Genomic DNA, 27,996 nt, shown 5'->3' with positions numbered 1-27,996 from the left:
TATATAGATATATATATATACTGTTAATTGTAATTTTTAAAGACCTTATATATTGCCTTTCATGCAAAAGTATCACGTTTTAAGTATGTTTAGACTATAATTATAATCTTGTTTTTTGTATACTGTATAGTGTAATATAATAAGACCTTTATATATTTTCCTTAGTTTTCCCCCCTAAAGTTTTATTAAAAATAAAACGTAAGGGGGAAAAACAAAGTTTATATATATATATATATATATATATATATATATATATATATATATATAGTTTTATGTATGCTGTATAGTGTAATATAATAAGAACTTTATATATGTTTCTTTTGGTTTTTCCCCCTTAAGTTTTATTTTTAATTAAGTCTTTTTAGATTTAGCAACATTTTACAAAATGACCAAAAAAAAATCTATTTCCCTGTTTGGGAATAAAAAAGAAAAAGAAAAAACAAAACAAAAATAATAGTATTATCTGGAAACAAGTCTAAATAATTTACATAATTATGCTTCTCTTTAGATTTTTTGATATTTTACTATATAACAACACTAATAATTTTGTTCAGTGCAAGATTTTTCTTTAATTTTTTTTCTTCTTTTTTTGTTGTAAAAACTATGGCATCTGCGCTTACCCAGCTTGGATAATGGTAACCGTTGCTATCAGGTGACCTGTTCTGGGGTGATCGGATCCCAGCCCGGCCCTGCCCAGCCCAGTCCAGCACAACCAGCCCTAATCTCGTTATACAGAGATGTTGACTTATTCCAAATGGGAAATATCTCCCCCAACTGTAACCTCATACCCAACCCTCAGCCACAAGAGAGAGAGGGTCAAACTAGAGAACATGAAGAAAGCGAGAGACGGAGGAAAGTGGAAGTCTGTGTATGTGAGAAAGACAGCAAGAGAGTATGTGAGGCGATAGTATGTTGGATGGTGGATCAGTGTGCATATGTGTGTGTGTGTGTGTGTGTGTGTGTGTCTGTGCTCTATGGCCGAAGAAGCCAAATTGATTTTGTGGTGGGCCAGGGGGTCTCCGGAGGGAAAAAAACTGCTAAAAGTGCTTTTGTTCCCACAGGGCTGCAGTCGGATCATCACACACACACACACACACACACACACAGTGCCGTGCTGTCTTCATACTCTGTGGTTAAGGTGTCATTTATCTCAGGCCAGATGTGGATGAGCAGGCTCTTGTGTTTGTGGCTGTTTTGCTCTTGGGCCGAGCAGCAGAATATTTATTATTAATGATCACTGATGATACGTTTCGGATATCCAGTTGTTTGATGTGCTAGGCAGATGTAGTTGCTCTGTTGATAAAGTGGGAGTGAATTACAGTATAATTCTCTCTCCATTTACTCTATGATATATTTTCATAGACATACTCAACAACAAGCTACATAACCAAACAGCACATGTGCTCTGTGCCCGGTCATTATGTTTTTCCTCCACATGCTGTGTTTTGATACATCTAAGATCTGGTGTCTGTGGAAAAGGAAGCACAAACGCTCTTATCAGAGAGAGGAAAAGGCCTGTGTATGTGCCAGCTGAACCTTGTCAAACTCAGTGCAGATCCACTTTCAGTTCCACCACTGTTTTGGCATGTGCAGGCTTTCGAGAGAAAAGTCCCTATGAGTTTTATGGCAGTTATACACTGTATACAGCTTACAGCTTCATTTGAAACATTAGCATGTAAATATTTGCTTAGAGCTGTAAACGAAGGGAACTGTGAGACAGAATACGAGAATATCCTTTTCTTATTCAGTGTTTTTGTCTTGTTTTTTTTAAGAAAAATACTATACATAACTGAAAATAAGTGGACATTGTAAATAATAGGTTTGACAAAGCCAATTAATTCCAGTAAAGACACGTTTTTAGATGTAATATTTACATGTGAAAAAATTTGAGTTTGAGAAAAAATGCAGGACTCGATTGAAATGTTAAAAATGACCATTCTATAACAGGATAGAGACAAAAATCGAGTTTAACTTAACTTTATCCAATGGCCTAAGTATCATCAGATGTAATAGAAAGGTCCTCAGGAGAAGGATTTAGTTTTTTTTCTGTGCCAATTTTTAAAGCTTTTCTTTTTGCGTTGGAAGTGTGACTTTTATTTAAATGAAAAAAAAATTTTTTTCATGTGATTCATTTGCAAATTATTTATTTCTATTTTAGTAAATATAATGTAAAACAAGTACATAAAATTGTATTTTAGCAATTGTTATGCATGTGTTTGTACTATCCTTTATAAATCTGGTTTATCTTTAAAATTCTGTTTCTTTTTTTTTTTATTAACAAGTACAAAGACAAACCAAACAAGCCAGGAATATGAGTTAAGAATGCAAATAGAGTTTTTTTATTGCATATTTAAAATTAAATTTACTTGAAAGCAAATTAAAACATAAAAAATTAAAACATATTAAGATGTGTTTACAGTATTGAATATTTTCTCAGATTTTCCCCACTTGTTTTAAGTATAAATTCCACCAAATGTATTATTTCACATTTTTAAAAAAAGCCAATCTGCAAATGTGCATGGAAAGAAATGGAAGTGGTTTGACTCTAATTTCATGAAGAAATATAAAAATACAAAATAACCTAATTATGCAAAGAATCTAAAGTTGAATATTTGCAAGGGTATTTTCTTATAGCAGCTCTTGACCAGGAACTGAAAATCTACGACTTCTGCTTGGAATGTTAGTCTCACTATTCATGCCAGTGACAGTTAAAAACAATCTGTGGTTCTTTGTTTTATCGCGGGGTAATTATCCGTTGTTTACATTGTTACCAAGGATGATAAATTTGTCACTAAGCGTCAGACTAGGTGGTGAGGTTTTTTTATGAGATAAACAATACTATATGTTCCTGCTCTGTTTCTCCGAGGCCCTTGCGCTGGCACACGTCGCTCAGATGACATAATCCTTGGCATGCTCTAAATGTACTCGTTTTTTTACTTGAGCTGTGGAAAAAAAAGGAACCTTTCTTAAAGAAACATTTTACAGAGGGATACAGCTATCAAAGTGATGTAAAGTTTTTATGTGAGTGCTGGAGATTCAGGCTTATGTAATCGCACCCTCATTCATCCACAGAGGATCAGAACTGATCGCAAAAGTATTCAGATGCAGGCATACTTGAAGCAAAATTTGCATTTTGTAAATTTTTTTTAAAATCTATAATTGTGATGGGTTACACTCTTTTATAAAAATATTTTGTGGTTTTGCTTATAATTATACAATTTTAGTATTTTTATTTGTGATTAGGATCAATGCCATGTTGCTTTTTTTATCTGAATCTCTTCATTTATTCAAAAATACATAAAAAATATGATTGATTCATACATACAATGACCTGAATACACCTCTGCCGTGATGAGTACGTGTATAATTTTGGAATAAAAATGTATTTTGATATTTCTAGAGAGCATAAATGTTAGTGATATAACTGCCCTGATATGATAATGAAAAGAAATCCTTAAAAGAAAAATAGTTTGGCATAATATTTTATTATATTATAATATTTATTATATATAATTATATTTATTATTATTAGAAAAAAGTGGGGTCTTTTTTGTTTTTGTTTTTCAAAACTAATTGGTGAATTAATAATTTAATGCTTGATTACTTGATCGTTAAACCACGTGTTTTTGAAATTAACCAAAAACAATATAAATACAAAGAGTACATTTCAAGAACTTGGCAGATGTGTTTTCAGCTTTATTTTTATAATATTTTTTGATGTGGATCTTTCATGTAAATTCCCCATTACTTACATACATTTTTCAAATATCTAAAAAAAAAAAAATCTTAGAGTACTTTTTTACATGAAAATACGTCATCAGTATTTCTACTTTAAATTTTTGCATTTAATTTGATGTTACTTGCCATTTATTTGTAATTGTTTGTGAACTTTATTAGTCATTTGTGAGTGAAAGTTGTTTCAGCATACGTATGTATTATGTCTATATGGAAACTGTAATGTACAGTCATACCTTGTGCTGTAAATGTGGGATATACAATTATGTAACCTAATTTTAAATCTCATGCGCAATTTCAGACTAATTTCAATGACTCAGAATTTCTGCTTTATTGAATTATGTAATTTCACAGTCTCAATCAGTGGAAGGTCACATTAAGTTATGAGCCCTTTACTGAAGAGACACCTGCAGCTGGTGCACAGGTTGTGTGTGAAGCTCTGTTTGCCCAATGACAATCTAAATCCATGTTTTGTAAGCAATATCTGTATGAAAGGTGGCATTGTTGGGAGACGATGTGATAGGAGAGGGGTGATGAGCTAACGCACAGCTGAAAGCAGCCACACTGCGTAGCCCGACCATTACACATGTTATCATACAGAGAAAGAGGGAGGGAGAAACTAAATCCTTTGTTTAACCATTTAAAATGAGTTTAACGCTCATCAGAATGGCTGCATATCATATAGGCTATGTCTAAAATCCCATTTAACGTAATTCATTTTACTCTTGTTTTTATGCGCCTAAATCACAATTGCTTAATCTAAGTTAATTTCAAGAGGCAGAACTACTTTTAGCTTCATTGTGCTTGCAGTCTTTTCTTGTGAATGCAACATAAGGATTATGTTGTTCAACCAGTGCATTTACAATGCACAATTGTGGTTCTCATTGAGTGGATGGGGGGGATGGAGAACTTCTAGAGTGCATGTGTTGTTATAGCTGTATGAGCGTCCAGCCTTTTGGGTAACGGTTCAGAGGCCACCAGTGGGTCCACATCACAGTAGAGTTTAGCTGGGTAAACCGGTCACATTTTGTAAGATGATCACCAAAAAACACCATTTAAGGCCTTGTTTAAATGAAGGAAACTGTAGAGTTCCCTGCTTTGGCTGACAAAAGCATCTTAGTAATGTGTAGTGTTTCGTCAGAACTAATATAGAATTGTCCTGTATTGAAGGAAGCAGAATTATGTTCAGAACTACATCCATAAAGGCATGGAGTCCCGTGTTTTAGCATTTTAGCATTAACAGCTAAGAGCGCTAAGAGAACGTTTATTGCATTTGAACCAGTTTTGTTTGTAAGTGTCAATAAAATGACACCTTAGTGAAATATGAACACATTTTGTGGGGTTCTATCAATGGTTGCTTGTATTACATGGACCTTACTACTTGATAGCAAGGAAAAGATGAAGGCAGCTCAGCTAGCTACTAGCATACACTGTGATAGAACTGTGTAGCATTCCCTTGTGAAAAAAAGAAGCCTATACTTTTAAAAAAGAGAAATAATAATTTACAGAAATTCTATTTTTTGGAGAATATACTTAAGTGTTGAATGAATGCAATGTTTTTGGACACTTAATGGCATGTTAAATGCAGTTAAAGGAAAGTGTATTATAGTTTAAATGTATATTAAATGCAATTATAGTTGAACATAAGAGTGCTTTTTCACCAAATTAAGTAGGACTTAAGTATGTATAATTTCATAATTACACTGTAAAAAAAATTATATGGAAAAAACAGAACTGGCAGCTGTGGTTGCCAGAATTTTACCGTAAAAAATATGGTAGCAACCTTTCAGGTTTTACAGATTTTACAGATTTTTTTCACTTCCAAACGCTGTATATTACCGTAAAATTACATGTAATGTCCAATACAGTTTTTTCACCATATATAGTAGGGGAACTTACCGTTAACCAACTAATAGGTTTATTATTTTTTTAATATACTTTTAAGATTGTAAGTACACCGCAAGTGCACATTCAATACATTGAAGCACACTTCTTGTAGTTCAACAGTGCGGTCAAATGTATGTTTATTTTGTAACTAATTTGATATTTCCTTAACTATACATTTACAGTATAGGCACACATAAAATAAACGTCTCTTTTTCCTGAATCTGCACTTCAAATTAAGATTTGCTAAAACTAAGTTCCTCAACGAACGACCAAAGCTTTATTTAGAGAGCTGTAGCTGATACCTTTATTTGTCTAAATGCAACACATGCTAATACATTTCAATGCTAAAGACATTAACCTACCTGTCTTTTCCTCTTTGAAGTTAAGGACCCTCAGTACTCGCAGATCCACACCATGAGTGCAATCACTCTGTTTTTACAACTGTTTGACCCTGAAATGTTTCAAATGGTGTTTGTTGAATACACTGTGTAAGTAATACAGGTTGATTGGGAAGGCTGGAGCCTCTTTCATTTCATGCTGTGCTGTATTTACATGGTAAAGTGATGGATGTCTGTGTCTGCAGTTGCACTCGCGTTGATTAGCTCGTCTGCGGAGCTGATTGTGTCTGCTTTTGTTAGATGATCCTGATTGGGTTCTGGAGCTATTACCCAACCTGCCATTCAGGGGAGGCTTCAGAGGAGATTTCTGGAGCTGAGCTGCTTTAAGTTGTTTGAATTCAGTATTTAAAGAGCTTGTGTCATTAAAAACAGCATAGCTACTAAAAATGGGTGTAGAATTTAGAAATGGTTAGTAAATTTCATTTACATTTATGCATTTAGCAAACATTTTTATTAAAACTGACTTTGGATATTTATCAGTTCTTGCTTTCCCTGGGAATTGAACCCATGCCATTGGTGTTGCTCTACTGTTTGAGCTACAGGAAGGAAATTGATTGAAAAATTACACAGAAATGGCAAGTAACACATTAAGTTAAACATGGATTTCTGAAATAGAAAATGAAAATACTGAAATATTATTTATTTTGTAAAATATACTTCAGTAATCTTTTATTTACAGCTTAATTTTTTTTACAGTGTATGACTTTAAAATGTACATATTTTCTTATACTTTTTTACAACAAGGGGCAATTTTTGACATTAGTTAATGCTTTAGATATCATGAGCAATGAATGAACAACATGTTAAAAATTAGTTTATTGACGATATCCAGTTGAATTAAATCAGTATTATTCCCTGTTAGTTCATATCTAATGCATAAATTACTATAAATAAATTGAATCTTATTCTAAAATGTTAATAAAAATGTTCATTGTTTTTCATTAAAACATAATTCCTAATTAAATAATTAAACATGATTAAAACATAACATAACTTCTCTCTGTTAAGTGTTTTTTTTCATCATATCCCACTTTTCTCAATCCAGTGAATTCCCAGTAGATAAATTCTAGTCCCGACCTAAATATTTTCCGACGCAATATTCTGCTTCACTCTGAAATGTCACATGTTAGAAGTTAAATGCATTTTTTGTGCTATGTTTTAACCTTTTAAAGTTTAAACTATTTCAACATCCTGAAGTTTGAAGAATGAATGTCCTTATTTTATTTGCCACGTGTCTGCTTGTAGTTTTTTGCCTTCCCGCTGTCATTCTTCCCATTAACTGCATCATATATAAAATTCCTGCTCTGTGACAAAATGCAATGTAAAGCCAAATTAAATTGGTTCCAAATGATTAGCCTGGCAAAGCTGACACAGACCCACAGTTGTGCCAAACAGCGCAGTCTGACGGCAGCGCTACCACCAAACGGATTGCCTCTCCCAGCTCAGAAACCCTCCCATAAGAAATCAGTTAAGTGGTCCCCAGCTCGCAGCCGCTGGCAGGGTCTTGCTTCAGGGGGCGAGAAGGGAGTGGGGGTGGGGGTTGTTAAAAATGAACTAATGGGCGGTGTGGTGCAGGAATGGGGCATGTGCGGCGAGGCACAGCAGGGCCTGGACGCGGAGAGACGAGGGCAGGACCCTTATTGAGTCTGGCATCAGTATTCAGGGGGAACTGGGAGAAATAGATTGGCGTCTCGTACCTTGGATTCTTCAGAGTGCAGGAACCAGTGCCAGGAAAATTACAGCTCAGATTTATGCAATGAGGGAGAGTGAACATAAAGCACAGTACAGACCCAGAGGGCTCAAGGACTCAAGAGTTAGTGGCTGAGACGTTGAATCTATGGGACTCTAGTGCAGGATACTTTATACCTCTGATTTCAACCTCCTCTGTGGTGGGAAACGACTGTAAAATAGCACAGCCGTGACTAGTACGGATAGTATAAAAGGATAAAATCACATTTTGCCATAACATATTGTTATATTATACTTAATGGAAATGTCAGTTTAACACATTACAGTTTATTAAAAATAAATATATTATAAATAATGTGTGAATTTGATGAATAATTAATTTGATTAAAATATGTTTTTAACTTTGTTAAAAAAATACAGTAAAAGCAGCAACACTGTGAAATATTGCAATTCAAAATAAGTTTTCTATTTTAATGTATTTTAAAATATATTTTTTCTATGATAGCAAAGCTGAATTTTCATTAGTCATTATTCCACTGTTCAGTGTCAAATCTTCACTCGTGCTCAAGAAATATTTCTTTATTATCATCAACGTTGAAAACAGTTTTTTTTGATGAATAGAATGCTCAAAAGACTAGCTTTCTTCACATAAACTACTTAGACTAGTCTTAAAAGTTAGCCATCTGATTTTTTTCTTCACGACTGGTCATAACTTTTTTAATTCAGTTACAAAAAATGGTATATTGGTCTAATTTGAATCTGAAAAGTAACACTGATTACCTCTTGGTTAACTGCTAGTTAGTCATTCTAGTTCTTAAGTCACAGTCTTAAAATTGTGTACAAAAGTTTATGCAACTGGCCCCAGCATTTATATAAAATATGCATTTATAACAGTGCAAAAGTCTTTCATGACACGTTTGATCAATTTAGAAGCAATTATGTATAATTCATTTTAGTTTTTTTTTAAAAATAATTTACTTGTAACACATTTAATCATAATATAAATCTTTAATATGAAATATCATGTAAGTATACCCCTAATTTTACAGATTTTTATGAAACCAAGAGCTCCAACTTTCTGGTTCATGTTGGAAGGAGAGAGAACAATCTCACGGTTTATAAAGTGTAATCGTTACAGGCAAGGAACAGGAGAGAGATGAAAGGAAACAGAGAAGAAAAGGAACAACACAGAAAGAGATTGACAGAAAAAGTATTAGACAGGTAGAGCTGTCACTGATATGGTTTAGAGTGAGTTTAGTTGGCAGCAAGTCTGGCAGACAGCAGACAAGCTCTTTCTGGCACAACACACACACACACACTGTCCTGCTCCACTTCTACCCAGGGGCTCCCTCTTGCCTCTGACCTCATTCACTTTGATTTACTCCTTCAGCAGCAGGTGTAGCCCTCCCACTCTCATTACACTCTTTTATTGATATGAAGTCATTCCTCCGTCTGCAGAAAGCTGAGTCTGTTGTCAAGATGCACCTTGATGCACTCGCGATGATATCACTCAAACACGAGTGTCACGAAGGAAGAGGCAATTAATAAATACCATTAATGTGCAATTACCCATCATGCCTCAGGCTTTGTGAAAGACATGACTGAGTGAGAGAAATGAGAGGTCAGAAAGGAGAGGCTAAAGATCAGCGATGAAACGGAGAAGGATTTTAAACGATTGCTGCTCTTATGACTGTGGACAGACGGACATTGCAGGATATCTGTGTGGATATCACATGAACGAAACCTGATAGATCATCGTCTGGGCTCTATTGAGCTATATTATGTTTTATATCGCTTAAAATATCTGATGATTGATTTGTAGAAGGAAAGGAACAGAATGAGAAAGATTGCGGGTCATTTCTCAAGATGCTGTGGAGGATGTTATCCATGTCCAGACATATTCCACTAGTGTTGTGTTGCCACATTTTCACAATTTTCATACAATTTGAAGCTTGTTGTGGCCAAGAATCATCACATACTGGCCAAATACAGTTACAACTTTTTTTCGCCTATATATAAAGGGGAAAAAAGTAGTAACTGTAGTTGGCCAGTTTTTTTTATTTTTAAACAGTATACAGTATATATATATATATATATATAAAGAAAAATGTCTAGAAACATTGGCCTTTCTCAGACAGGCAGTAAAAGATTTTTGGACCATCCAACGTAAATATGTATTTGTTATCTAAAAAGGGGAATAAGACACTAAAAAATTTTTTTTTTAATCCTTTTTTATTTTTTATTTTGCTTGTTTTTGTGTCTTTGTTTGAACGTTGAAATTTGGTGTTTCATGTGTTTTTAGACATATGTCATGCTTTGTGTGATGAGTAGAAAATCACTATTTTTCATATTGACCAGTAGGTGGCACTTGTTGCAATAAAGGTTCGAATAGACTACACAACTTACTGTATGCAAGAATTTTTGCTCTGAGGGGGCATCTTTGAGCCTTCAGCAGTTTTCAACTAAAAATCGAAAACATTTTATGCATTTTGGCTGTTCATTTACACAATAATGGCATTTTGGGAGCCTAAAAACGCAGTCTTGAAAATGACATGAATTTTTGCCAACAGTGGCATCATGCACATGCATTTTACGTGTTCAGTCTGCAGGTATGTGTTCAGGTGCGTAGTGTTTCTTTGGAAAGTGACATTGCCAACAACTTGCGTGTTATGTATTATAGTAGTTTTTCCAGATCCATGTGAACAGGGATCGTTTTAACAATGTTGTCGCCTACAGTATATGTAAAGCTTTTCAAAAACACAAAGGAAAAACTTTTCAATTTTTAGTACATTGTTGTCGTGTAAACGTGCCCTAAGGGCTACAAACAAAACTCTTTGAGTATCTTTCAAAAGATTTAACTTGGCAAATCCAATGATTAGCTTTTGCAACCAGCCAATCAGATTAGAGCTTGCCAGATAATGAAAGTCCTTTTCAGTTTTTCAATGACCAATTCTTAAACTTTTACATTCTTTCCCCACCTTTCTTTGGTTGCATCTCATCTCACACAGGTGCTTCACACACTTCTCTCAGTTGTGAATCAGTTCAGGAGAGTTTACCTCTAAAGGACAGCTTCTCAACAGGCCAACACTTGTGTTATGGTAATGACTGTTTTCCCCAGGTTTTGCAGTGCCAGCGTGCAAGAGAGCACTATCATTACAGGCTAATACAGCTGCTGTTTCAGCTCTGAGGGCTCGACTCTAATGTCTGTTTACACCTCATTACGAAAGGCAGATGAGACCTACTCAGTGACACACATCAGCACTGATCTGGGTTCTCAGCGCACGTCATAAGAGATTATGAACACGTAACATAAATAGGTTATATTACAAGCCTCCCTGCACCGTTCATTTCTACCTGCCAGATTTGGAAGAGAAAGTTTTCCTTGAAGTACTTAGGTGAGAGTACTTTCATTTTTATTCGTTTCTGCTCATGCTACATTATTGACAAGTCTAGTTTTGGTTGGAAGTGTAAAGAATGAATAATCTTAGGTTAATGCTTAACAAATGTGATCTGAACTTTCTAGTTTTGATGTGTCCGTTTTTTGCCCCGTCGAGTGACTAATGGTTTCAGGTTTTTTCTGGGTTTCTGCCAAAAGCAGAGCAGGTTTTAACGGTTTGATTGATGTTTACTAAAAGCTTTAAAGAATGAAATGTCTGTCTGATAAGTGTGCTGCTGGGGTTTTTTTGGTAGCTGATTACTTGCTCTATATCCTTGCTCTATATTTAATTGGCATTTCTGACTTCTCTTCTTACATATAGAGTGCAACAATTGGGTTCCAGAAGTAAAAACTCCATTCGTTTTCTCCATAAGGAAAGTGATTTTTAATAATAACTTAGATAACCAAACCTTAGACAGACCTACTGAATTAACAGGTTGTTAATTGGTGGTATATGCTTTTGTTGAAGCCATCCATTCACATTATTTCAAATTATTTTTAAAATGCTGAATTTGTGGTGAAAAACTACATTACCCATGATACTGTACAGAAGATTCCACCAATTAAAGGCTTGCGCTGAGCAAATTGCGCCGAAAGAACTTGCAGGGAACAGCCACTCCCATAAAACACCGCAAATGACGTAATCGAGTCTCGCTATGCTGTCAAAATACTTAAATATTTGTGTATATATGTGCATATTTTGCAATAAACTTAAAATACATTGCTTCTACAGCATATAGTTTTGATTTGATTGTAGTGCTTCACGGGATTGTAGTTCTTTCACTCACTAAAGCAGTTAAGTACTTGTAACTTGTCTTTTTGTCCAATACTTCAAATAAAAGTTTGTAATGTTATGATTCACCTCATAGCTGGTTGGATTGGTTCATGGCTTATAACGCTTTAACAAAATATTTTTTAATATCTCGATGGGAAAAATGGCTGGAAAAAATATGGGCTGGCACTAATGCACTCTATTTCATCAAGTGTTTTAGCACAAAGCTTGTGTATTCCAAATTACTTGTGTGTGTATAGTGGTTACTAGGTATCTGTTAAGTGTGTACTTCCTGCTTTGTGCCGTCTCTTTCAGCCTGTTGTGGCTCATTTGGCCTCTGACCCTGTGCAGCACTCTGGGACCCTGCTCAGAGCCAGACTGATTACATTAGAGCACTGATAGTGGACCCTCTCCCTACGCCCCACAAATGATGGATGGATGGCTCTTCCTGTGGAAGAGAAAGAACAAGAGATACTCCAATGCCCCCCTTCTCACTTCCTCCCTCCATCCACAGCTGGCCCAGTGCCAAACTGAGCTTTATACGATGAGGCCCCGTGCTTGTCCCCTCTCTTAGCGCGGCATGGCCCCAGACAGAGGCATTCCACTGTGTGGGAACTCAGTGCAATCTGCGCGGACAAGAGGGAGGGAGAGATAGGTGCACAGCTGCCCAGGTCCAATCAAAGCGAGAGTGGTGTTGATTGACAGGTGGCGCAATCAGTCAGAGGTGTTTCTGTGACCCCAGTATGTCAAGTATGTTAATGGATGAAAGATGGTCCCTTGGCTCCTGTGATTCTGATACAATCCATCTTGGTACACATATTAGAGACTAATACAGATGTCACGTTTTTTAGTGAAGGGAGTTAGATGCAGTATGTTAGATAAGACTCCATGTCTGATGGTTTTGAACTGTTGCTCATTTTAGCCATGAACAACTTGAACTTTTTAACCATTTCTTGTGCTGTGCTGGAAAAGATGCAACATTTCAAAATTCAGTAAAAATATTTAAATATTAAAGTGTCCAAATATGATTTAATTGCATTAGATAGAACATCAAACTGTACCTAGTATATTTAAAATACATTTATTTCATACTAAGTATAGTTCAAATCTATTAACATATTTACTGACATATCGCTCGAGACTTACTGATATAAAAATTAATTTTAATCAAAAAAGGACACTTAGAAACTCCAAAAGGACACCAAAGAACCAAATGATATAAGGATCCTATATAAGCATTACATTACATTTAGTCATTTAGCAGATGCTTTTATCCAAAGCGACTAACAAATGAGGACAATGGAAGCAATCAAAATCAACAAAAGAGCAATGATATGCAAGTGCTATAACAAGGCTCAGTTAGCTTAATGGAGTATACACCTAACAAGGTTTTTTTTTAAATCATATAATAAATAAAAAGAAAAAAAATCAGAATTTTATAGTATGTGTACAGTGCAACAGCAATGAGCTTTTTTACATTTTAGAGAAGTCAAGTTGCAATACCGAGCAGGACCACATGGAGATGCCAAAAAAGCCCAAACCAATCGCCTGCTGACTGCATATATCTACTACAGTGCACGGATCCATTCAGAATAACTAAACACAGCAACATAAACATGACAAATCAAAACATTATCGTGAATGTGTGTGGAAACAACGCACGGAATGTACGGAAATGTCTGTGCCTGTGCATAAATACAATGTGCGATCAGTGCGTCAAGAGCACTCATACACGCATTAATATAATGGACTCACACGTGCTTACTGTACGACTCCTGTACGCCACCGCAATCGTCTTTACCTTGATTGTAGTCTTCATCTATCAAAACTTTACTAGCGAGACTGGTTATCCAGTTGGGAAAATGTAGTTTGCGTCTCATCTGGCCATACAGCAGTGGGATGTGTTGACAATCCGTTCAGTCTGTACTTCACACAGCGCAAGGTGTGAGGGCTCGCGCACTTCAGAGACAATCACAGAATATGACAGAGCTCGTGTTTAAAAGCGAAACATACTGGAATGAATAATTCACTGAAAACGCAATGCGAGTCTCTATTCTCTCTGCAATTTCTGATGTAATCAGCCTGGTTTCCTTTATATTAGCATTTTTTTGGACGGTTTGTTTGAATGCATTTGCTTACTGGATCATTGGACTGAAAACTTTCCCAGAGTTTAGCAGTTTAAAATGTTCTGATCGCAAACAGAGAAGCACAATTGGGTTAAAGGGTTAGAATAGAAATTGTGCTTCAGTAATTTTGTGTTAAATTATTTTAAAGCATTAAGGATTGTAAAATTAATCGCATGCGTTGACAGCCCTAATGTGTATATATATATATATATATATATATATATATATATATATATATATATCACTAGGGATGTGGCACCGTCATGCAAAATGTTCTTAGTCATTTTATTATTTCTTTGACATTGTGTATAGCATATATGTGACCCTGGCCCACAAAACCAGTCTTAAGTAGAACGGGTATATTTGTAGCAATAGCCAACAATACACTGTATGGGTCAAAATTATCGATTTCTTCTTTTATGCCAAAGATCATTAGGATATTAAGGAAAGATCATATTCCATGAAGATATTTTGTAAATTTCCTACCATAAATATATCTTAATTTTTGATTAGTAATATGCATTGCTAAGAACTTCATTTGGACAACTTTAAAGGCGATTTTCTCTATATTTAGATTTTTTTGCACCCTCAGATTCCAGATTTTCAAATAGTTATAGCCAGATAGTGTCCATCCTAACATCAATAGAAAGCTTATTTATTCAGATTATGTATAAATCTCAATTTTAAAAAACTTGCGCATCTGGCCATACAGCAGTGGGATGTGTTGACAATCCGTTCAGTCTGTACTTCACACAGCGCAAGGTGTGAGGGCTCGCGCACTTCAGAGACAATCACAGAATATGACAGAGCTCGTGTTTAAAAGCGAAACATACTGGAATGAATAATTCACTGAAAACGCAATGCGAGTCTCTATTCTCTCTGCAATTTCTGATGTAATCAGCCTGGTTTCCTTTATATTAGCACTATTTTGGACGGATTGTTTGAATGCATTTGCTTACTGGATCATTGGACTGAAAACTTTCCCAGAGTTTAGCAGTTTAAAATGTTCTGATCGCAAACAGAGAAGCACAATTGGGTTAAAGGGTTAGAATAGAAATTGTGCTTCAGTAATTTTGTGTTAAATTATTTTAAAGCATTAAGGATTGTAAAATTAATCGCATGCGTTGACAGCCCTAATGTGTATATATATATATATATATATATATATATATATATATATCACTAGGGATGTGGCACCGTCATGCAAAATGTTCTTAGTCATTTTATTATTTCTTTGACATTGTGTATAGCATATATGTGACCCTGGCCCACAAAACCAGTCTTAAGTAGAACGGGTATATTTGTAGCAATAGCCAACAATACACTGTATGGGTCAAAATTATCGATTTCTTCTTTTATGCCAAAGATCATTAGGATATTAAGGTCCTGTGATTCTGATACAATCCATCTTGGTACACATATTAGAGACTAATACAGATGTCACGTTTTTTAGTGAAGGGAGTTAGATGCAGTATGTTAGATAAGACTCCATGTCTGATGGTTTTGAACTGTTGCTCATTTTAGCCATGAACAACTTGAACTTTTTAACCATTTCTTGTGCTGTGCTGGAAAAGATGCAACATTTCAAAATTCAGTAAAAATATTTAAATATTAAAGTGTCCAAATATGATTTAATTGCATTAGATAGAACATCAAACTGTACCTAGTATATTTAAAATACATTTATTTCATACTAAGTATAGTTCAAATCTATTAACATATTTACTGACATATCGCTCGAGACTTACTGATATAAAAATTAATTTTAATTTTTAATTATAAATATTCTTAATAACAAACCTAAAATGTGTTTTAATGTCGCTGTTGATAAGCATTGTATAATATCAGTCTTTAAATGTAAGATATTTAAAGTGTACCTGAAGTATACTTACAATAGTTACACTTTAGCACAGTCAAATATACTTCACTATATATTTAGTTGGACTTCAGCTCTACTTTCGCACAATTAAAGTGCACAAAATTAGATTTAGCAGACTTTAAATATACCAATTTAGCATGCTAAAAGTACAATTGCAGGGTATTTTAATTAAATACATAATATGAAAATGTAGTATACTTAGCATGAAATAAATGTACTGTATTTAAAATACATTTTAGCATATATATATATCACTAGGGATGTGGCACCGTCATGCAAAATGTTCTTAGTCATTTTATTATTTCTTTGACATTGTGTATAGCATATATGTGACCCTGGCCCACAAAACCAGTCTTAAGTAGAACGGGTATATTTGTAGCAATAGCCAACAATACACTGTATGGGTCAAAATTATCGATTTCTTCTTTTATGCCAAAGATCATTAGGATATTAAGGAAAGATCATATTCCATGAAGATATTTTGTAAATTTCCTACCATAAATATATCTTAATTTTTGATTAGTAATATGCATTGCTAAGAACTTCATTTGGACAACTTTAAAGGCGATTTTCTCTATATTTAGATTTTTTTGCACCCTCAGATTCCAGATTTTCAAATAGTTATAGCCAGATAGTGTCCATCCTAACATCAATAGAAAGCTTATTTATTCAGATTATGTATAAATCTCAATTTTAAAAAACTTATCTTTATGACTGGTTTTCCAGGGTCACGTATACTGTATGTACACAAAGGTAACTAAACTAGACACAGGTGACACTAATGAGTAGAGTAACTATGGTAAGGTTAAATCAAGAACTAAACTGAACACAGGAAATAGAAACACAGAAATGAAAAAGCTACTAAACTAAACATAACCCAGGTTATTTGTATATGTTTGGCTTTGCAAAATGCACAACCGGTTACTGTTGGGGTTGGCTGTGGTGTCTAATGCTCTCCAAAGATACATTTCAAAAATACAGTAAAACAGTAATATTGGGAATTATTACTACAATTTAAAGTAGCTGTTTTCTATTTTAATATATTTAAAAATGCCATTTATTCCTGTGATGGCAAAGCTAATTTTTCAGCAGTCGCCAGTGTCACATGATCCTTCAAAAATGATTCTAATATGCTAATTTGGCGCTCAAGAAACATTTTTTTTTTTTCTCATTAGTGTTGAAAACAGTTGTTCTGCTTAATATTTTCATGGAAACTGTGACACATTTTGTTCAGGATTCTGTTTTGAATTTTGTAACAATGATCAATATCTTTTAAATAGTGTCCATTTACTTTTTTGGCTATTGTGTAAATAAAGTTACATTTTAAAAAGGCAAAACCAGCTACTTTTGGTCCTTTTTACCACAACATAAAATCCCGACATAAAAATCATACACTAGACATATCATACTCAGGGGAACAAAAGGTTTAGGTGCCTCGTGGCTGTCAGTGTTTTCTTAACAGAAAGTGTTTTGCATGCTGCAGCAGAAATGTTGATTAAGGAAATGGTGGGTCATTACTGCTGCATTGGCAAAGGTTAGGGTGGATTAAGATGCAGCGGGTGGGTGAAAACAGCGTTAATGCCAGTTAAGGCAGCAGTAAGGGTGGGTAGGTTAGTGCTTGTGTATTTGGCAGCAAGTGTGTGAAGGCAGAAAGCACTGGCAGCTCCAGCAGTCAGGCAGGGACGGTATGGCTTGGCTTGGAGAGTTGAAGAGCCAGCAACTTATCAAATCTATTTGAGTTTTGTTTTGGTAAATAGCAACTAGGATGATTCAGAGAATAAAACATCTCGAAAAAAAAAAAGACATCTCACAGGTTGACCAGCTTGAGAAGAAAGGGATGCTGTGCTCTGGTTTGTGCCTTGGCACTCACATACGGTCCAGCTGGCTATGACTCTCATAGAGTGAATGTGTTGCCTGTTACAAACACACAGCTCTGGACACTGGCCTCTCTGACCGACAACATCTGGAGCGTGTGGGAGAACAGGAGCGTGGCAGGGACATGTCTGATTTTTTCTGTCATTCTTTTGGATTTGTTTGTGAAAACTTATGAGATTTAAATTACTTAACGGTAATATTTCTCTCTCCTGGCCGGGATTTCTAAATTGCCTAAAATGTCCAGTGTTTTGGCTTTGTTTTCTTATTGTTTTCATACTTACTGAAGGTAATGACTTAAAAGTAGCTTGACCAATAGCATGCAGGCATTGTACATAATCGACCAATCGTGGCGTGCGAGAAGGTGAGATCTACAGAGAAAGGTCAAAGCAATGTAATACGTGTAAATATAATGTATGAGGACTGTACAAAGCACGTCAATAGGAGAACAAAACTAAAAGTGACTTTAAATATGTAAATGTATTTGTAGTATACTTAGCATTTCAAATACATTTTAGTTTATTTTTGTTCACTAGGGCAGACAGGGCCTGTCCAGAAAAAGGAGGACATATGGTTACCCTATTCCTTCTATATAAATGTAGGCTACACAAAGAAGTGAATAGTAATTTTGTAAAACGTGTAAAATGATGTACATTTACATGAGATACTGAAATACTGAAAGCCTACAAACTTTTATTTTACATGGAGTGGGTTGCCTCAAATCCAGCTAGACCAGCTGATGTGATAATTACAGTATGTTTATAACCCCTTGTATTATTAAAAACTTAATTGTGACTGACTAAGGCCCCGTCCACACGGAGACGTTTAGCTGTATACGCAAAAATTTTGTGTCGTATTGGCGTTTCGTCCACACGGATCCAACCAAGTCGTCTTCTCCGTTTTTAGTGTATCTCTGTGGCAGAATTACAGCTCCACATGCTGGTCTGGCATGTATACTGCATCGTTTTGTGTCGATTTCGTGTGTATGCAGATATTTCTTGAGACGAGGGTAAAAAAAAGATCGGATAGGGAAAGCTCTGGCTTCGAGTGGATGTATCCTAAGATGATGCTTTATTTTAAAATAGCATTGGAAACAGAATATTTTTGCTTTTGTTTGATGATGCATCCACACCACTAGGTGTCAGTATATGCCCAAGACTCATATTGGCCAGTGCAACGAACAAAAACTTACTGAGTGCAACTTTAAATGTGCGATTTTGTTTGACTTTTTAAAAAAAAAATGTCCAGTGTTTTGGCTTTGTTTTCTTATTGTTTTCATACTTACTGAAGGTAATGACTTAAAAGTAGCTTGACCAATAGCATGCAGGCATTGTACATAATCGACCAATCGTGGCGTGCGAGAAGGTGAGATCTACAGAGAAAGGTCAAAGCAATGTAATACGTGTAAATATAATGTATGAGGACTGTACAAAGCACGTCAATAGGAAAACAAAACTAAAAGTGGACATTTTAGGCAATTTATAAATCCCAGCCTAGTAAAAAAAGTAATATATTTAAAATGCATTTATTATTAGGCCTAAAATGTGTTTTAATGTCACTGTTGATGAGGATTGCATGATCTTTGAATAATATCGGTCTTTAAATGCAAGAAATTTAAAGTGTGCCTGAAGTATACTTGCAATAGTTCCACTTGGGCACAATCAAATATACTTCAGCATATCTTTAGTTTCACAATTAATGTGCATTAAGTACAAAATTAGTTTTTCCAATTTAGCACTTTATTTAACTTTTATTATTACTTTACTTTAAATAAATACCTTTAGTACTTTAAATATACCAGATTAGTATGCCAAAAGTACAACTGCAGGGTATTTTTATCAAGACCAGCCCTGGGTGAAAGCTTAAGTAGACCACACGGTTGAAGCAACAGAGCGTAGGCTGAAGGGGAAATGGGCAAATCGGGGGAGAGAGTCCCCAGGGCCCTCTCGCTGCCAGACCTGCACCGCGCTGTGGGCCCGTTCTTCAGATGAAGCTCTTAGACAGTGACGACAGATAGTGGAATAGTGTGCTTGGGTGTGTAGGTGTGTGGGTGAGAGGGTAAATGGGAGTGACGGGTTTAGTTCGGACATTCATGTACGTCACAAAGTGGGCGAGTGGTCACATTTAATCTATGGGAAAAAGTAGAATCATTCACTTGTCAACTCAATAGACAGTCATGTTTTGTCACGTTCACTGAAATTTAAATGAATCAGTATTTTATCTTGTTTTCCAGGTAATCACCCTTAAAAAAGAAACATTAATTTTCTTTGGAAGCAAAATTGTATAATAAACCTCATTCAATTTATTTTAATTTATGCTTAAACAGAAAAAATATTGTTTTAAAATTTGTATGTTTTCCCACTATATTTAATTTATTTTATTACAATTTTAAATTTAGATAGATAAAAAAATTGCCAATAGGGTAAGAAAATTTAATGTAATATTCTTAATAATAATAATATTTCTGTCATATGACAACTCTCAGAGGGATTGGCATGGTAATGTACATGACAATGTTAATGTGTTTGGACTTCGAATATAATCTGCTACGCTGCTGCTGCGGCAGAGCAAGTACCGAGACTTGCTACTGCCAATACATCCACAACATGCAGCTGTGAGCAAGAAATACTGCGGCTGCAAATTTAACATACAGTCGTGGTCAGAATTATTGGCACCCTAGGTAAATATGATCAAAGAAGGTTGTGAAAATAAATCTGCATTGTTAATCATTTTGATCTTTTATTTAAAAAAATTCACAAATATCTAACATTTCATTGAACTAAAACAGTTGAAAATGGGGGAAAATCTCATTATGAAATAAATGTTTTTTCTCAAATACACGTTGGACACAATTATTGGCACCCCTAGAAATTCTTATGAGTAAAATATCTGTGAAGTATATTCCCATTCATATTTACAATTTCGAGCACACCAGGGTGATTATGAACATGAAATTATCCAGCCATGGCTTCCTGTTTCACAGGAATATAAATAGGAGGGAAAACAAAGGCCAAATTCCCTTAATCATCCATCACAATGAGAAAAACCAAAGAATATATTTCTGATGGGCAGCAAAAGATAATTGAGCTTCACAAATTAGAAAGTGACTTTAAGAAAAGAGCTAGAGCAGTGAAAATTCCCATTTCCACCATCAGGGCAATAATTAAGCAGTTCCAATCAACAGAAAATGTTACAAATCTTCCTGGAAGAGGACGTGTGTCTATATCGTCCTAATGCACAGTGAGGAGGAGAGTTTGAGTGGCTATAGACTCTCCAAGAACAACAGCTGAAGAATTGCAGAAAATAGTTGAGTCTCAGGGTCAGAAAACTTCTAAAAAAAATCAAACAGCACACCACATGTTGTTTGGGAGGGTTTCAAGAAAAAAAATCAAGAAAAGAAAATGCTCTCATCCAAAAACAATCCCCAGCATATTCTGTTGTCAGACACGACTGGAACTTCAAATGGGACTGGGTTCTATGGTCAGATGTAACTAAAAAATTTGCTTTTAAGCAACAAACACTCAAGATGGGTTTGGTGCACACAGGGATAAAAAGTACCCTATGTGAAGCACCATCATGGAGCTGGGAATCGGAAGGGTCTGGAGAGATTCTGGATGAAGGAATTGTCTCTGATATCTTGTCAGGTGCTCTCTAACCTCATCAGGGATTACAGGAGAAAACTCAGAGCTGTTATTATGCCAAATGGAGGTTTCAAAAAGCATTGAATAAAAGGGTGCCGTTAATTGTGTCCAATGTGTATTATAGAAAAACATTTATGTCATAATGATATTCCCCCCCATTTTAAATTCTTATTCTCCAATGAAAGGTTAGATTTATATGATTTTTTAAAATAAAAGATCAAAATGATTAACAATGCAGATTTATTTTCGCAGCCTTCTTTGATCATATTTACCAAGGGTGCCAATAATTCTGACCACGAGTGTACATGAAATAACCCCCATATAGCATACATGAATCACCTAGTAGCAGATCTATACAGGTGGAGCTGGGGAAGGTGGAGGGTTTCTGAAGCACACTGCAAACTGCTACAGCAAGCACTAGTCATATAGTTGTCATATAGTATACTAGTCATGTGCTAATCAAAGTCTAGGTGCATTTTGTTTTCAGTGGACTAAAAAAATGCATTTTTAAATGGAAAATCTGAACCTTGCTAGTCATAATACTAACATATACAATTTTCCCTGTTTTTCTACTCAGAGACTGAAAGCTGCCCTTGCCCACCATCCAGGGGGCATGGCGAATGGCAGCATGAACTCCATGGGTCATATGATGGAGATGATGCCATCGCGGCAGGATCAGGCCAGTCACCACCACCTGCACTCTCACCCTCACCAGCACATGCAGGGTCCGCCCCACGGATACCCACACCATGCCCACCACCACCCCGGCCATGCACAGAGCGTCCATCACCACCCACAAAGCCACGGGCACCACAACTCCCACCCGCCCCACCTGCACCCTGCACATGGACATCAGACCTCTCCACACCAACCCATGCACTCTGCTGCTTCACAGGTACTGAACCTGGAGGGAGAACCAGTTGTTGAGGTTCTAATGCTGCAATATTTGGAGAGTACATTTGATGTGGAGATTGATGAGTTAAGCTGAATTTAACTTTTCGAGTTTACTTGAGTTGGGATAAATTGAGAGAGTGAAACATCAGAAAAAAAAGTTAAACTGGGGCCATGTTGTGAACATCTGCCAGAAAAACTCTTAATAATTATGTTTTTATTTCTAAATTAAAAGTAATTGAAAATAAAATAAAAAATGTCAGGGTACAACTGTCCTAATATCATAATGAAGAACAAATCCTTATTAAAAGAATGACATTTTAAAAAATAAGGTAAATTAATTAATTAAATAAATAAATAAACAAACTAACACTTCAAGTTTTCTTGAAGTATTATTAATGTTTAAGGAATTTTTAGTCTGCCAAATCAAAGTTGTGGTGCGACCAACATGCAGAAACACACAGAAAAAAAAATAAAACAGGAAATTATATCATAGAAAGACACCTGCAAACTCACGACTGTGTGTCAAGGTCAATACGTCTCTTAAAATATCATATATTTTCACCTAATTATGACAACACAAGATTTGTTCAGGTTGTAAAATGTCATATGATACAAAAAAAAATCTTGTGGTCTTAAAAGCATAATGACATTTATGAAGTAATTATAATGTTTTTACTTTTAACATAATATGCAAAGCATTTTTAATAATTAAAAAATAAACTGAAAGGAAAATGTACAGTACTGTATGTTGTTGAAAATGTAAGCTGTAAATGAAAACAGTTCTTACGTATAACTTTCACCACATTTTTGTTGAAAATTATTATAAAAGGTTTTCAAAACTATATGAAATAAAGAGTACATTTCTTAGAACTACTGTATGTGTTTTAAACTAGATTTTTAAAACTATTTTTTTCTTTTTTTTTTCTCTCACTCTTATGTAATATTAACCTGTCTATTTAAAATTCTGAATCCATCTTTTTGTGATTCAAAGGTTCTGCTTTAATGTATTATTAAGCCAAAGAAGGGGCCCTGTATACATACAAACCATCAAAGCCTCTGCATTTTCCATTGCCTCCAGAAACCTTTAATGATCTAAAGACGGCAAACATGTCAACTGCCAAGCATATGTCAAAGAAGCTTTTTGTGGGTCTTGTGCGCTGGTAGTGGCCCTGTTTCTCAGGGTGTTGTAGAGTATTGGTCCGAGTGGACGTGTGCCGTGGAAAACCGGGCCCTGACACCTCTTTATGAGGGTGGGGCAGCCTGTAAATCACACTGCTGTTTCTCACACCCAGATGTCCATCATAGGACTGTAGGGCCACATGTACAGGGCACCTGTTGTTTTAGAGAAAACTCCCAGACAGGAAGTTTCTGACTGAAGAGGTCTGAGTGATGAGATGTTAGACAGGTGATTGGCCGGCAGCCAGATGTATGAATTTAGGGAAGAATTGTAACTTTAGACTTTATGTTGTCCCAGTTATCTCCAGCTGCGCAGCAAATGCATCCGACGCAGACCCTTCAGTCCCCGCCGCCCAGCGGAGGTCGTCGTAGACGGGTCGTGGACGAAGACCCTGACGAGCGCCGGAGGAAGTTCCTGGAGAGGAATCGCGCGGCCGCCACACGCTGCAGACAGAAGAGGAAAGTGTGGGTGATGTCGCTAGAAAAGAAAGCAGAGGAGCTCACCCAAACCAACATGCAGCTGCAGGTCAGATTCACTCATACGTACACTTCTCCTCAGCTGAAAGCCTCTGTTCTTAAAAGGGTTAGTTCACCCAAAAATTTAAATTAGCCCATGATATACTCACCCTCAAAGCATGACTTTCTTCTTTAAGATGAATCTAACTGGAGTTATATTAAACATTGTCCTTGCTCTTCTAAGCTTTATAATGGCACTGGGCAGGTGTTTTTTTTCAGCAGTCCAAAAGAAGTCAAATAAAGCGCATCCATCCATAATAAAACGTGCCTCACATGGCTCCAAGGGGTGAATAAAGGCCTCCTGTAGAGAATAGATGCATTTTTGTAAGAAAAAATCCATATTTAAAAAGTTATAAACACTTTTCTCTCTTCTTTTCTCTAACTGTCGTAGGCAGAAGCCATTCCGGGAGGATGGCGTAGGATGTATGTGTAGCATTAGCTCCGGTGATTAGAGACGAATGCGGAAGCGTGGAGGAGAAACAGCAAAACAAAACGCCGGTCATGAATTAGAAGCACAAAACGAGGATTTGTTAAGAAAAATGTAGGAGGATTTCGATATAAGCCAAGAGGAGACTGGTTTTCCTTTGCTAAAGTAAGGAAACTTTGCTTCCTTTGCTCCTGTAAACAAACTCGTGAGACTAGTATATCTCACAGGCGCGTGCGCGACGCATATGTCCTACGTCATCTGCCCGGAGCGGCTTGCACGCATGACAGTTAGTGGAAGTGAGAGAAAAGTGTTTATAACGTTTTAAATATGTATATTTTTCTAACAAAAATGCACCGATTCGCTACAGGAGGCCTTTATTCACCTCATGGAGCTGTGTGAGGCACGTTTTATTATGGATGCGCGCGCTTTATTTAACTTCTTTTGGACTGTTGAACGAAAACACCCCCCCCCCACACACTGCCATTGCAATGCTTGGAAGAGCAAGGACAATTTTTAATATAACTCCAGTTAGATTCATCTGAAAGAAGAAAGTCATATACAACTAGGATGCCTTGAGGGTGAGTAAATCATGGGTTAATTTTCATTTTTGGGTGAACTAACCCTTTAAGCATTAAAGCGCACTTCACTTTGGAACACACACTGAGATGTATTTCACGCGGGGCTTCATATTTCACTCGATATTAGCTTACTCTAGACCACAGAAGCTCATAAACACCATTCATTTGACAGCTGAAGCTACTGTCGATGGAGAGCAGACGGGGACGGCTGTGGGGAGGGCAGGGTCAATGGGTTATTGAGGTCTACAGAGTAACCAGAGCACAGCCAGCTGCAGCTGAATGTGTGGTTTGTAGGCCAATAAAACCTCTGAGCATCACGACACATCTCATCTGCGAGAGGTTTCCATTCGTACGCATCCATTTGGGCTCTCAGTAGACCTTGAATTTGCATGGAGATTTACCTGAAAGATTGTGTGTGTAGTCTTGTAAGTCTGTTTTTGGAGGATGTTTGAGTGTATCCCGCACTACCCACAGCTTATCCCAGTCTAAGCTGGTTTTCAGCAGGTCTCCAAGCCTGATTGAGCTGGTGTTCAGGTGATCGGCCGTCTGGCGGTCCAGTCTGACCAGATGACACGTGTCTAAAGCCCCTCTAAAACCATGAAACCAGAACAGCTTGGTTGGTTTGGGCACGGTGATCATCCCCATCAGGCCACATCATTCACTCTCTGTTTGTCTGAGTGAGCTGAGGTTAACCTGTCTCGCTCAAGGCCACAATAGTCGATGGTTCACTGGTTGCAGTTTGTGTGGTTTTATCCTTTCAATTACCAGCCTACACTTTTTAACCACTAGGCAACACCACCCTCTTATCAAAAGTTCCTACTAGCGTTAGGCAATGTAAGGATATTTGTGATTTGGCTGACAATATAAAATTAAGCAAAACTTTGAATATCGTAAAGATTTTAATTCATTTTTAATTTACTTTATAAACCCTCTTGCCTCATGACTAAAATCGAATCAGTTGAAGACACTGATTCACTGGCTCAAAAATGTTCATTGAAGTTTATTTTTGGCAATTTCCATATATTGAAATATTTACTAATGATCAGATGTTTGGGGTTGGTACGATTGTTCTCCTCTCCATGCTCACCAAGAGCTTATTTGATCAAAAATACAGTATAAATAATAACTGTTTTCTATTTTAAATTGATTTAAAAATGTTTATTCCTGTGTTGGCAAAGCTGAATTTCAGCAGCCATTACTCCAGTCTTCAGTCATTTGATCCTTCAGAAATCCTTCTAATATGCTAATTTGATGCTCAATAAATATTTATTATTATTATTATCAGTGTTTAAAACAGTTGTGCTGCTTAATATTTTGTGGAAACTGTGTATTTATTATGTATTTATTATTTTTTGATGAATAGAATGTTCAAAATGGCATATATTTGAAATAGAAATATTTTGCAACATTATACAATTATATATTATTTACTGTCACTTTCATCATTTTAATGAATAAAAGTATTAAAACAAAACAAAAAACATACTGACCCAAACTTTTCAACGGTAATGTATATTTAGCAAAAACATATACAGTGGGTACGGAAAGTATTCAGACCCCCTTACAACACCTCTGTGACTGTTCTTGAATGGCCCAGCCAGAGTCCTGACTTAAACCCAATTGAGCATCTCTGGAGAGACCTAAACATGGCTGTCCACCAACGTTTACCATCCGACCTGACAGAACTGGAGAGGATCTGTAAGGAGGAATGGCAGCGGATCCCCAAATCCAGGTGTGAAAACTTGTTGCATCTTTCCCAAAAAGACTCATGGCTGTATTAGATCAAAAGGGTGCTTCTACTAAATACTGAGCAAAGGGTCTGAATACTTAGGACCATGTGATATTTCAGTTTTTCTTTTTTAATAAATCTGCAAAAATGTCAACAATTCTGTGTTTTTCTGTCAATATGGGGCGCTGTGTGTACATTAATGAGGAAAAAAAATTAACTTAAATGATTTTAGCAAATGGCTGCAATATAACAAAGAGTGAAAAATTTAAGGGGGTCTGAATACTTTCCGTACCCACTGTATGTAGGCAAACATTTCTGTTTATTATGATGTATTTTTATACTGGTGTAAATAAATGGTGCATACTGTATATACATTTTCTATATAATTTGTCCTTTCATTTAGTTAAAAAAAACCTTGCCTTCATTGTTGCTACATTTTTATGGTATTTTGCTTTTTGCATTAAATATTTTTAATTAAATTTGCTTTGGTTGAAATTAAGGTTCCTCTGGGGAAAAAAAAAGATCAGATATGTTTTATATTTTCAAAAGGCTGAAAAATAGTGAGAGATAATTTCACCCAGCCCAAGTTCCCCATAACAATAGAACAAAACATCTTAAGTGTGTTTGTTTTTCTTTGTTATTGCATAGTTTGCCGAGGTGGGACAGAATGCTCATAGACACTCTGGCACTCCCATAGTCCCACTGTTCAGGCTTGTTTTGCCTTTTGTGAAATATTCATCCCACAGTCACAAACATGGTACCTGTCAAAGCGAGGATTCTTCTCCACCAAGCATCCCTGAAACGCTGCCATGTTTTCGTATCGTTCTGCTAAATCATTTAATCAAATTCAAGAACTCTGTGTGATCAGACGCTCGTGTTTCCCACAACGGTAATTGCAGAGAATTCACCGCCTGTTCATTATGAGGTTTTCTAATGAGACCCAGACTTGTCTGGCCTTTAATTCATTGTGTCTGCTGGGAGGTTTGATGTGAAGCTGCCAATACATCCACCAGAGACCTTTTTCCAAGATGTTTGTCATAATTATGTTAAGTATTGTATGGTTTATGACAAAAACAGGACATCATAAACATGTGTGCCTTTGTTTAAATTTGTTTACATTCTAGGGAACCATAGGGGCTAACTGTCACAAACACGGCTTAAACTTAATCTTAAACTACATAGGAATTTCAATAGACAGTAACTCTTAAGCAGTCAAATCCAGCACAGATTGTATCCAGGAA

The 27,996-nt window shown here is 36.0% G+C and overlaps 1 protein-coding gene across 2 annotated transcripts in view; it reads left to right on the top strand.

Annotated features, from left to right (window-relative positions):
• creb5b (cAMP responsive element binding protein 5b) overlaps window positions 1–27,996 on the top strand; it is a 75,782-nt gene that overhangs the window by 41,497 nt on the left and 6,289 nt on the right. For both annotated transcript variants that reach the window (XM_016287430.1, XM_016287431.1), the window contains exons 4-5: window positions 22,013–22,330; window positions 23,804–24,031. In XM_016287430.1, coding sequence (XP_016142916.1) covers window positions 22,013–22,330; window positions 23,804–24,031 — 546 coding nt within the window. The remainder of the gene's footprint in view (window positions 1–22,012; window positions 22,331–23,803; window positions 24,032–27,996) is intronic.

This window comes from Sinocyclocheilus grahami, unplaced genomic scaffold (genome assembly GCF_001515645.1).
Source record: "Sinocyclocheilus grahami isolate Dianchi unplaced genomic scaffold, SAMN03320097.WGS_v1.1 scaffold222.1, whole genome shotgun sequence".
In the NCBI taxonomy this organism is placed as follows: domain Eukaryota; kingdom Metazoa; phylum Chordata; class Actinopteri; order Cypriniformes; family Cyprinidae; genus Sinocyclocheilus; species Sinocyclocheilus grahami.
The sequence above is the reverse complement of the archived record's forward strand: the minus strand, read 5'-3'. Positions and strand labels throughout refer to the sequence as shown.